General features: G+C 33.7%; 2 protein-coding genes across 14 annotated transcripts; both read left to right on the plus strand.

The window, feature by feature from the left end:
* Nucleotides 1-52: 52 nt before the first annotated feature.
* On the plus strand, nt 53-3913 carry LOC112552843 (uncharacterized). Of its 4 annotated transcripts, none has more exons than XM_089070674.1 (8): nt 53-194; nt 286-529; nt 625-817; nt 934-1054; nt 1404-2198; nt 2322-2537; nt 3386-3469; nt 3754-3913. In XM_089070674.1, the coding sequence occupies exons 3-5, from the start codon at nt 657-659 to the stop codon at nt 1467-1469; spliced, it is 348 nt and encodes a 115-aa protein (XP_088926800.1). In that variant the 5' UTR covers nt 53-194; nt 286-529; nt 625-656; the 3' UTR covers nt 1470-2198; nt 2322-2537; nt 3386-3469; nt 3754-3913. The 4 variants fall into 4 exon arrangements, with proteins under 4 accessions (XP_088926800.1, XP_088926803.1, XP_088926799.1 ...); XM_089070677.1 differs by having other exon boundaries at nt 54-194; nt 259-529; nt 625-834; XM_089070673.1 differs by having other exon boundaries at nt 54-194; nt 259-529.
* A 6376-nt stretch (nt 3914-10289) lies between these two features.
* LOC105433726 (uncharacterized) lies at nt 10290-12835 on the plus strand. 10 transcript variants are annotated; one of them, XM_011649159.3, is made up of 8 exons: nt 10290-10445; nt 11242-11425; nt 11509-11572; nt 11682-11785; nt 11850-12063; nt 12142-12305; nt 12393-12557; nt 12623-12835. In XM_011649159.3, exons 2-8 carry the CDS (start codon nt 11247-11249, stop codon nt 12717-12719), a joined length of 987 nt encoding a protein of 328 aa, XP_011647461.2. In that variant the 5' UTR covers nt 10290-10445; nt 11242-11246; the 3' UTR covers nt 12720-12835. The 10 variants fall into 10 exon arrangements, with proteins under 10 accessions (XP_011647461.2, XP_011647463.2, XP_011647459.2 ...); XM_011649161.3 differs by having other exon boundaries at nt 10291-10441; XM_011649157.3 differs by lacking the exon at nt 10290-10445 and adding an exon at nt 10465-10805 and having other exon boundaries at nt 12142-12275.
* The last annotated feature ends 69 nt before the right edge of the window (nt 12836-12904 follow it).

Raw genomic sequence — 12904 nt, forward strand, 5'->3', positions numbered from 1 at the left:
TAACCCATCCCAGTTTCATATTGCCCATACTGCAGAGCTTCAATGCAGTCTGCAAAGGGCATTGCACCCAAACAATTCCAAGGCCATCTCTGGCGATCCTGATTGGACCAACCCTGACGCTATCCGGGGGACAGCAGCCAGACGCAGAAATTTGCTGTCTGATCTCGTCTGCCGTAACTGAATCATCAAAACCCGTGAATCTTAAATCTGCGTTTCTGTTCGGCCTGTTGATCCTGACTCTCGGATCATCTATTACAGTTCTCATTTTTTCAACCAATGCATCAGCTTTGTCGGACGAGTCAGCACCTCTCAGTTCTAAAAGAACTCCACCCGAGAGGGCACGTCTGACCCTGGTGTCCAGGCCCTCGAGCTCCTGGTGAGGGATACTCTCTCTAGCCTTCCCGAGAATAGAGGCATATGACGGACCGCCATCCTCCATAACTATTGAGACAGCCGCCGTGTTTGGAGAGAACGCCTTCGGTTTAGTTCTCCTGGGAGCCGCAGGACGAGGAGTACGCTGTGGAACCGGGTAGTTATCCTTAACCCTTTCAATTTGCTCGTTTCCTCTCCCGAAGTCTGCATCCGATATACCGTTGCCTGATCTTCTTCTCTTATTTCTTCTAGGAGCTTCCCACCTCTCCGAGTCTCTTCCTCCTATGTCAGAGGATGATGCGGGCGTGTTATCCGCCAGTGACGGCATCAGACGTGGCCTCAGATGTCTATCCGTTCTCTCACGCCGGGTTTCCAAGATGTTGGATCTACTTGCCTTCCTATCTCTAGCTGCTCTCGAGTCATCAACCAACAACGACCTCATCGCGTCCGTAAAACGAACAAGTAGCTCATTCGCTACTTTCCATTTTTCATTTCTACTGCTGTCTGCTTTATTAACATTTCTTCCGTCATTCTCAGTATAATTAAGATTTTTTGTTCTAGGTATCTCCCGTGCCGCCGCAGAAGGACGACCACTCATCCAAGCGAAGCCTGGCAAGCAGAGTATGTTGGCCGATCCGCAGGATTACTTTCAAACGAGGACCTCTTGCTATTGAGCTTATCCGTGAGTACTTTTACTGACTGCCTCAACATCCTATTTTCCTCTTTGAGTTTATTAATTTCCTCTCTGAGCTCCTGATAGTGGACTCCTTGTATAGCTTCCTTATTCCTAGCCTCTTTCCTGGAGACAATTTCCTCGATTGCTCCTTTCGCAGACCAAAGATTGTCCTTCATCACCTTGCTAACCGGGCCCTGCAAGGAGCTAGATTTTCTCCTGCAATTCTCCATTTCGCTGAGCCATTCAACAACTTGATTTCCGGCATCAGCTACGCTAAGAAATTTTATCATATTCTTTCTATCCTCAATTTCCAATTTCTGGCCTATAGTTAGACGATCTCTCTCTTTATTTTTAGGAGAGGAGCCCAACCTTCTTTTCTTGGATCTGCCAGCCGAATAAGCAGGACTCTCCCCAAAATTAGCAGAGGATTCCATGCAGAGGATTCCTGCATAGGAATAAGAGACAAAGCTCACATCGTCGTCCGACTCAATCAGTCTAATTACTTCGTCGGTTTGCCCGTCCAGATCCTTGCTGCATCCAGTTACCACTGTCTCTATCTTTGCTACGGGAACTACCTTCCATTGGATAGTCAACATATTCTTGCGATCTATCTACGTTCGCGATTCTAGGATCTGGGACCTGACCGGATCCATCTCCGTATTGCTAGGGGTCTCCTTGGGATAGGAGTCACCTCTGCCAAATGTCTGGTCACTCAACTGACCAGATGCTTCAATGCCTACCTGCCCTACGTCAATTAACGACGACCTACTGGAGGCAGGGACTCGACCTCCAGCGCCACGACCCTCCTGCTTTCCCACTGCAGGAGGGGTCCCGTTATTTGATGACGACCGCACAGAGAGCGGGTTCTCCCCACGAGGCCGCCCCACTACCATCCGAGAAGCAGGGGGTGATTTATCCGTTTTCCTGTGCATATCCATTTATTTAAATTGATTTTTTAACAGGAGTAGTCCTCTCCTGTCCCACCATTGTTATGATGGAGTGGGAAGTTCCAGCATAGTCATCAATGTATCCATCCAGTAAATATAAATAATAAATTTGGCATCTTCAAGTAATGAGTATCCTCCATCCCACGATGTCACAATGAGGACGAAGATCACGATGTTCCAATCGTCGAGAAGTAATCACTCAGGTAAATAGTTTTTAAAGTACTTGATAAATTCAGATCATATCATATCTTGGTTTCTGTATATTACAACATCGCCGCTATTTAGCCAAAAAGTATAACTAACAGAATATAATTATCTATTTATAGATCTAATATTATAAGAAAGGGGATAGCTCAACTTGTAGGCAGGATTCTCCTCTGCTACTCCCTCGATACGCAGCAGATTACCACCTCAAGTAGTTCCCAGAGCTTAATATCCAACAGAAAGGGATGAAAAAACTACCTACGCTGACCTCAAAATCAAGTCCCTGCGAAAAAACGTGCCTGGAGAGTAATCTGCCAGGACTACAGAAACTGGTGGAGGTATGTGTTCAAGAGAACAAATAATAGTGTATTCTATTTATAGGTCCGCCAATTAAGGCACTGTTACTCAACAGAGTAAATATCTAACGCTTCTAATCATGTTAATAATATAATGTGAAATGACATCATTGTTAATAATATAATAATCAAAGTTAATAATATAATACAACAACAAATAAAATAATATGAAAAGAATATGAGGTATAAGAAAAAGAAAGAAAAAATGACTTTAAACATTGTGATAATATAGGTAACAACTCTAAATAAAGTATAATGAAAAAGAATATCCTTATGTAGAAAATATTTAGCACTACATTAATATAATAAAGAAATAAATGAATATAATATGAATATAAATAAAAGATCAATAAATCAACAATACACTGAATAAAGTAAATTAAACTAACTAAAGACATATAACAAAATAAATAAATAAATAAATAAGTAAGTAAATGCTACACTTATATATACAAAAATAAAATAAAAGTATTAGCGGTGAGGCGCAAGGAAAATATAGTAAGACCTTGCAGCACAAATAAAGCAGTCAAACTAAATAAAATAACGCTAGCAAACGATTTAAATTAAAAGCAATTACGAATAATATATTAAACTATATGTACATGTATATGTGTTAATGACTTAAGTAATACGAATCAACATGATTAGAGTACATCTCCTATCTCATAATTACACGTGTCCAAGAGCTATTTGCTCTAATATAAATTCATCGCCAAAACTATTCTATTTTCCATCCGATACAAGTACAGCAAAATAAGCTGAATCGTTAAAGTAATTTAGAATGTGACTATTTATTCTCAAATGCTTCCCAACAATTTTATTGTTTCCAGGCATAACATCCCAGCCCCATGAGAAAGAGCAGGGAAACGACAAGAGAATAACTTAATAACGTCGAGGGATATTACATTTTATTTGTGAGTATCATACATATCCTGTAGTAGCTCGTATGACACATAAAATTAAGTATTAAGTTCCGAGTAAAAATATTGCATAGACTATATTATACGCAATTAATTCTAAATTTTTAAATGTTTGTGAATAATAGGCCTGACTATAATCTATTTCTAGTTAACAGGTATTGCTTAATTAATAAGTATATAAGGCTTAATCAATATATACGGCGTTAGTGTATCTGATAGTAATAATTTATTTACAAGAACTTGACTTTACAATAGGTCATTTGTATCTTATATTACAGAATTAAGGGCATAGTCACTACCCCTGTCAAAGAGGGAGGCAGACGCCGGGCAAATCAACTCTAAGTATTCTCAAAATATGTCAATTATTATAGAAGAGGTATTACAATAAGGCTAAGGCATGTAAAGTTTATCATAATAAATAAACTTAATTAAACGTCACAGTATTAGAGCAAATATGTTTCTTCTCACAAGAAAATCCACAAAGATTTCACGTGAAACAGAGCCAAGATAATTAAAGTAAAGAAAGATCGGCAAGGCCAAAAGAATCGGTAAACAATACTCAAAAGACAACATCACACAAAATAAACATAAAGATTTCGTAAGAATTTTCATGACGTACGCAAAAGTCTTCTCAAGAGTAAAATCATAATAGTAGAGCCATATTTCTTGATAATTAGTATCGATTGAACAAAAGAATGACATAGCAGCCAATACGTAATGTAATGAGATTCCATCCACATTTCAAAAGTATATCCAATCTAGTTCAGTATGTCTGAATTATGTTTAACAAAACTGAAGAAACGGAAATTTGTGTTTAGATAGCACAAGTGTCATTTGTAGCGCGTGAAACTCAACAGAATCAATCTTTTTAGTAGATGCGTCTAAGATGCGTCAAACAAAAACAATACATCAGTCGATTCGGTATAACAAGCATCAATGTGTGTTTCGCAAGACGCGTACACGCTAATCCAGACTGGCCAAAGCTATAATTACATAGTTTGACAACGAAAACTCTATATTAAATCTATCTATATTATAAATAATACTATAAAAGGCAGCCAGCGCAGACTCATGTCTGCAATTTCGTAATTAAATTACTAATGTATACCTCGTTCAGCTCATCACGAGCAATATAGAGACCGCACAAATAATTAACGCGCCTACCAGGCTGGCACACCTAGCGTAAGCGCTCGTCCGTGTACGCTCCGCGTTTCGATCAGCTTCGAGAAGGTAGAAAAGGACAGATTACTATTGCTTGTATATTGCTGTTATCTTCTTTCTCGATCACACTCGATTTTTCAATGCTATGATTTTCAGATTTCGACTTGCCGATTATTTAAAAAAGAAAATATTAGATTTAGTTGAATTCTTAAGCAATATACGTAACTAAATAAAATGAAATATAATAATTAATTCTAGAAAATGTTGAAACTCATCTAATTTGGCAATACTTTATAAAAGGAGAAATTGCTATGTGCAAAATGTGTGCTGAATTAATGAAAACTCTAAATCCTTCCTTAAAAGAGTTAGAAGATCACATTAGAATTGCCGAATTGGCGGTGTGACGCGCGATGTCGTTATCAATTTACTTTTATGAACTATTAAATTAATTAAAAAACACATTAATAATTATGTTAAAATATACGTATACACACACACACACACACACACACACACACACACACACACACGCATATAAAGTTTATTTTAATATATTATTAATATATATATATATATAGTTGTATAGATGTATATATTATTACAATAAATATACGATTTTTTGTGCAAATATAGAAATAATCCATTTAAATCCATTTAAATATATTTCTATTTATAAGTATCTTTTATATTAAAAATAATTAGATCACATTAGAATCAAAACTTTTTAAAAAAGATAAAAAATAATGCTAAGTTTACGTGCTGTTTTTCTTATTTATGTAAAAGAAAGAATTTTATACAAAAATTTTTGCGGCAATATATAAATATTATATCATAAGTATATATTTATTTATAAAACAATTATATAATAAAAAGCATGAATTTAACGCATTATTAAGAAAAATTTGTCAGTAATTAAAAATTTATATCAATAGTAAATAATATTGAAACACTTCAATTATATCCAATGCTTTTTTAATAATTATGAAAATTTACCCGGATTGACAGTTTTTAATAATATCTCATTGATTTTTTATTTCTTGAAGAGCGATTAATAATTGATGTATGATTTACTTTGATTATTAGAATTGTGATCAAAATTATGTGATTAAATATAATATCATAAAATTTATTTAACAGACTAGATGCTTAATATCTCAGAAAAATATATTGAAAACATAATTTCATAAAAGTTACTTCAAATGTATATTATTTAAATATATTAATATTTTACTTTATTTCTTTTTTTTATATGTTTTTAAATAAATTTGTGTTCATAATATGTATTTAATTTAATTGATTATATTCTTATAACGTTGCGGTCGATTCCACTTTGAATATAAAAGACGCTCAATGCGGGAAGTCATGGGCGATCGGCCAGCTCTGCAAACGAGTATCTCACCAGCGGCGCAACCGAGATTCAACTTTCGGAGTTCGCATTCGGACGCAAAAACGCCCTGTTGAGAGTTTGATACATTTTTCTTTTTTTTTTTTAACCGTCACAACGCCAGGCACAACACATGCGCCGATCCGTGTGTCTCGCGGATCACATTCACGCGTACGTGGTCCGATTCGCGCGTTCCTTTATTTTACAACATCGTGTGTCAGTCAGGTCCGGTGGTTCCGACGCTTTCGTGCTACCAGCCAAGACGGCTTCGGTTCCTGTTCGCGTTACGCGATTCATTTTTTTTTTAATATAAAAAATATCTTTTGTAACAAAAAGTGCATATATTGGCCAAAAGTGGATTTTTATATTTACAAACTATAATTTTTTATTAACGTATAAAAATGTAATTTATATCATAATAATATAACATGTTTATTAATGTCAAAATATTAAAATGTATAAATGTATAAAGTTAAAAAATGTATAAATTAGAAATCAATTCAGTTTTACACACCTATATCTATATATATAATGACTACAATCATTCTCAAAGTATTCTTTTTTTTGAAATTATAGTTACGGTTTTTTAATCTTAGGAATATAAAATTACAATAAATGTAAATAATGAAGATTATAAGTGAAAGAATTCGACCAAAGAACGGAATATATAACTAATACTAACTAATACTAACTAATATTAACAATTATATGATTGTTATTATTTCTTAATTAATATTCAGTGTATGAATTATATTCCTTAAATAAATACTAATTTTTTTCTTAAAGTAACAATCTTTTTCACTTGTAACCTTCATCACTTACATAAATATTGAAATTTTATATTTCGTAGATTAAAAAATGTAATTATTAAAACTTAAGTAATATTTGACTTTTTAATGCACTTTTTAGTATATACAAGAGATAGTATAACTTGTGTAAACTTTTGTTCGTGTTACTCATTTTCCTTTTCATATTTTTGTTAATATTTCTTATATAAGAGAGCGAGCGTGGTATGGCAGCGCACTGGTCTACTATGCTAGCGGATTCGATTCCCGGTAGAACGAAGAATGTTTTTCCTACGCTCGTGTCTCTTCTTCGACGGTCTGGCAAACTACCAAGAGTATCTCTTTGCCACGGAAACCTTTCTCAATTAAGCCGTTTGGATTCGGCATAAAATTGTAGGTCCCGTATAATACTAATACCTACTATAACCTAGTATTTATATTACCTAGTACCTAGTATAATTCTAGTAAGATTTAAACATTAATGACCCCGATAGCAAAACCTAGAGAAACAGATTTTGAGCAGAGCCTGCTACCAATATTTGATGGCAAAAAAGCACAACAAATTACAGAGTCTGTAATATCTGACGTTGGGAGCAAACCCTGTCCTAAAAAATAGGACAAAGCCTGCTGTAATGTCCGCAGAAAATTAAAACTTGCGGACGTTCATCCGAAATGACGTAGATGCAGTCAAGCAGTACCTTAGGTTAACGCATGCGCGATTTTGAATATTAAGATATAACTTTTATCATTTTACAGTCTTATCATTTTATATATATATTCCTCTTTTTTTTATATAACTTTTATTATTAAAATAATTAATAGTAAAGCGAGAACTCATTTTCTTTCGTCTTGCGATAAGATATAATTTTATTTTATTATTATTATTATTATTGTTTTCTTTGGGATATATATATTTGGATATATAATTTGAAAATATAATTTTATAACTTAATTTTCTTTTTCTCGAATCACCTCTTCTTCGGTTCTCGATGCTGCAACTGTAGAAGAGACAAAGAAGTGTTCTTAGTTTATACTAAAGGGCAGGCTTATCGCACTCAAATATTCCTAATATAAACTTTCCAACGAAGGGCTAGCTCGGAGAATCTTTCGTTGCGCAACGAAAATTTAACTGACGAAAACGAATTAAATGAATTCTCATTTTGCAATAATAAGATTTATTATTAAGTATTAACGATATCTCCGAAAAAATATTAGGTCTTAGCTTTATTTTTCTTTCTTTCTTTTCCTTTTATCTTTTCCTATTTTCGCGTAAATATACCATAGCATGAAATAAAATGCTCAGTCGAGGAGTGCTTTGTTTGCCCCTCCTCTTTGCATCGGGCCCTACCCTAGAGGTACGGCTTGGATGCAGACACGGCAGTCGTTAACGAACCTCCAGAAAGTGCAGTCGTCGAATCATTCCACTGAATCAAATCACCTAATCTTTTACTATTAAGGACGAAAACTATATTAACTATTAAGGAAGGAAAAGGAAAGGAAAGAGAATTTGCTAAAATTTTAAACTTTTAACTATTTACTTTGAACCACCTAAAATAATCATTTCTATTATTATTATTATTTAGATTATTATTATTACTATTACTATTATTATTATTTGATTGATTGGTTTCTTTATAAATTAAATTCATGTCACGTTAAATTTATATCACCTTTTGTGTATCTCTTTATAGTAACATTTAAATACTATACTATATTTTTAATTTACATTATATTATTACTATTATTATTATTATTATTATTATTATTATTATTATTATTATTATTATTACTATTTGACATCTCCTTTTTATATTACTTGATTAATATAGTATTAAACCTATGTCAAATTATATATAGCTAATATTTTTATCCACCTATATATAATAATAATAATTTTTGTCGTATACCTTTGAAGCTCTTATACTATGTTTTCTAGCCGTCCCCATTCTTATTTGATATTATCTAATTTGTTTTTCTATTCCACATATAATTAGATCTATATCACAATGTTGTTTTATTCATCATTATGATTCATGATATATTTTCCATTGACATTATTATTATTGTTATTATTCTATTTACACTATTATTATTATTATTATTATTATTATTATTATTATTATTATTATTATTATTATTGCCACTTTATTAATATTGTTTTTATATAACGCTTTATTAATATTTCTGTTTACGTTTACATTGATCTAGGAAATTATCTTTATCTTTATTGCGATCATAATCTTAAATTGTAATTTCGCGAACTCTAAATCCAAATATAACTATATTTAGTATCCACCATAAAAGTAGAACTCCCTAAAGTTCCTTTTCTCAAATTCATTAACCGTTTTACGCCATCTCGGGACGTAACACTGCTGATATGCTATGCCAGCAAATTGCTAGCAAAAACCGAACAAAGCCTATTACCATCGTTTTTAATAGCAAAAAGGCAACAAATTGCATACAGAGTGTAATATCTGTAATATCTGACAATGTGAGCAAACTCTCCTCAAAAATATGACAAAGCATGCTATGTCAGCAGATTGCTAGCAAACAAAATCTGCCGACATGTTAGGCCAGTAGATTGACAGCAAAAACCGAGCAGAGCCTATCATTACGCATATTTAAGCACAATAATTGGAAAATTGCCGCTAGATGACGTCCGTTTCTCGCATGCAAATTTATCAAACTTCCTATATAAGCGAAATCATAATCAAAATTTAAATATGCATTTATTATTTACGTTTTTTATGTATATGTTTTAGGCAAGACGTAATCGTCCAATAAAGAAGTTAGGGCAAACTCTGTTCGATTTTTGCCGCCAATCTGTTCGCATAACATGTCAGCAGACTCTGCTCGGTTTTTGCCGCCAATCTGCTGGCAGAGCATGTCAACAGGCTTTGTCGACAAATCCCGAGTCTAATGCGGACACAGATGGCTATGGATTTGTAGTCAATATTTAATCGAATTTGTTTGCCAATTTGCTAGTATGCTTGCTGGGGAAAGATTAAAATGAAATATTTTACAATAAGTAAATAAGTAAAATATTAGGTGTATGATTATTTAGCAAAAAATGCTGAGATTTGCTATCGGTGACTCATAATATTTTAAATTGTTACTTTATATAAGAAATTCATTTCAATGTGCTACACAAGTATATGGGGCCTACAATTTCATGCCGAATCCGAGTGGATATTTCTATATTTGCACAAAAAATCGTATTTTATCATAATAACATATGCATTTATACAACTATATATATATTAATAATATATTAAAATAAACTTTTTGTGGTGTGTGTGTGTGTGTGTGTGTGTGTGTGTGTGTGTGTGTGCGCGCGGTACGTATATTTTAACATAATTATTAATGTGTATATGATTCATAAAAGTAAATTGATAACGACATCGCGCGTCCACCGTCAATTCTGCCGGGGCAAGTTGAAATCTAAAAATCATAGCATTGAAGAATCGAGCGTGATTGAGAAAGAAGAAGGCAGCAATAGTAATCTGTCCTTCTCTACCGCTCGAAGCTGGCCGAAGCGCGGAGCATACGCGAACGAGCGCTTACGCTAGGTGTGTGCCAGCCTATCCCCTCCACGTGCTGCAGCGTGGCTGGAACATCCACGATCTGGCATCCCTTGCAAGTACTTCTCTTTTTTTCTCTAATAAACTCTGAAGAGGAAAGATAAACTGTGTAAACAGTTCAGCTAAAAAGAAAATCGGCCTTTTGATTAACCAATCAAAGAATTCTATCAATTGACCAATCAAACGAATACTTCGAAGCACCCGTAATATCAAATGAACTATCTTTGTTAAAACCAACATGGCAATACATCGTAAATATTGACGTGACTTGTAATGACAAGTTGTCACATACATGTAGAACACATAGTAGAACATGCTCGAAAAAGAAATCATATGAATTGTGTCGTCGTTATTTGACGTATGGAAATTTCGTTCTAACTTTTTGTTAGGAATGTCAGGTGAAATGTTAGGATCGTCAGGTGAAATGAGAGCTCCTCCTTGAGAATCCTTTGAAAAATTCAGCAGCAATCGTGATTATTACTTTCGAAATTGGCAAATAAACTGCCTTCTGCCTTCAGTACGATGGCACGTGATCACAATGTCATCATTAAGCACGAATTTTTAACTAATATTATTCAACACATGCAATGGCAATGTTAAATTTTTATTTAAAACAAGGAAACAAAACATTACTTTTATAGTTTCTTATTATATATGTACTTTATCTATTTTTTATACTTTTATATCACATGTTCGTATCTGTTTACTTTTGTCTATACTTTTCTGTAATCAAGAGATTCCATTAATACTTTATTTCATTATAACATACCTGTGAAAGTTATTTCTTGCTCGAAAATATAAATAATTGGACTAATTACAAAAATAATTTGTAATGTTTTTTTGCATATTTTTCAGATACAATGAAAACCAATAAAAATGTAAGTAATGGTGGACTATGGGGAGAGTTGCCAGCACGGGAAATGCTTAAGCAAGAAGTAATAACGCCAGATCTAATCGAAAATGTTTGGCGACAAGTACTTGATGATTCCAATAATACAGACTGTGATTACCGAATTGATCAACAACCTGAATATTTACAGTGAATGATTTTTATAATATAATATTGATGTAAAGAAGTGATGAATTATATTCTTATTACATACTGTCGATATTATTTTGTAGATTATCAACAGGAAATTTACATGTATTAAACACCATAAATTTTCACCAACAATTACGTACAATGGTAAAAGATTAAACAAATTTCTTGATATAGAATTATTTATTAAAATTAATTATGTATTGCTCAAAGATATAAATCTTTTAATGACGTATTAATCTGTATCTCTTTTTAGGAAGAAGGGACTGTGCTTGGAAATATGACTGTCATAGAGTCACAGGATGTGAGAGACACACGATCCAGAAATTTGTTTCACTTCCTACCTTATCAGTTAAACAGGTATTTTTTGAATCACATACATCAACTTAAATTATCAAGATATAACATAATTATATTATTTTAGAAATACATTTAAAGATAGTTCTACTATACATTTAACACCACAAACTGCACAAAATTTGTTAAGGCATACTGTGACTACTTTATTAGCTCACATAGGATTTGAAAGTTCATCAGATATAGCTATAGAAACCCTTACCGATGTTGCGAATCACTTTCTGAGACGGATGACTCTTCTATTAAAAGTAGCAACTGAACAGAAGGACTGTGGATTTCCTGTAAGAGAGAAGTACACGATTATTAATAGAACATTTATATGATTGTCTACATGTTATATATATTTGTGCACTTATCAGGATGCTGTAGAGAGAGTGTTGCTGGAGACAGGCGTGGGAGGTATATCAGCGTTACACGATTATTATCAGGAATATGTCTTGAAGTTCGAAGAAAATATGAGGAAGAAAGTCGAAGAAACGATGGAGAGACAGAGGCAACTTGAACTTAATGCTTGTAGTACTAAGTATTGGATCGCATTAAGCAATTGACAAGATTTTCTTAGAAAGTACACCGCATTATCCATCGAAAATAATATACATTATCTTTCCAGGATGGTTCTAGATGAAGCAGCTAGCAAATTACAATTTGACGAACTAGACGAGTTCGGTAACGTATACCGGGAGGTCCCAACACTGCAGTTGCTCGATCCTGAAATGGGATTCCCACCCAGTCTGGATGCTGGCTTTCAAATGCTCTATAGCCTCGAACAGGACGAGTAGGCTTTCCATCGCGCGTACTCACGTCCGTCGCAGACCAGAGTGATAATCTTGCTGCTTCCAGATTGAATAGCGTGGAAATGAAAGAAGAGGTGAACGTGAGCGATTCCCCGAGCATGGGGCAACGGTCAGATGCATCCGTGGATAAAAAAACGTTTTGACGTGTTCTATAAAATTAATATAAATGGAATTACAGTGTTTGATTGTAACATGCGCAATCCGTGCGTAATTTATTATCTCGATGCTGAAATAAAAAGTTCACATTGGTCCTCTCAAACTTTGCTTTGGGTTTTTTTTTTTTTTGCGTCAGATTTGTGAGGACGCAAATCTCGGGCTGTCGATGAAA

Source organism: Pogonomyrmex barbatus, unplaced genomic scaffold, assembly GCF_055798465.1.
Source record: "Pogonomyrmex barbatus isolate J1 unplaced genomic scaffold, ASM5579846v1 scaffold10, whole genome shotgun sequence".
NCBI lineage: Eukaryota > Metazoa > Arthropoda > Insecta > Hymenoptera > Formicidae > Pogonomyrmex > Pogonomyrmex barbatus.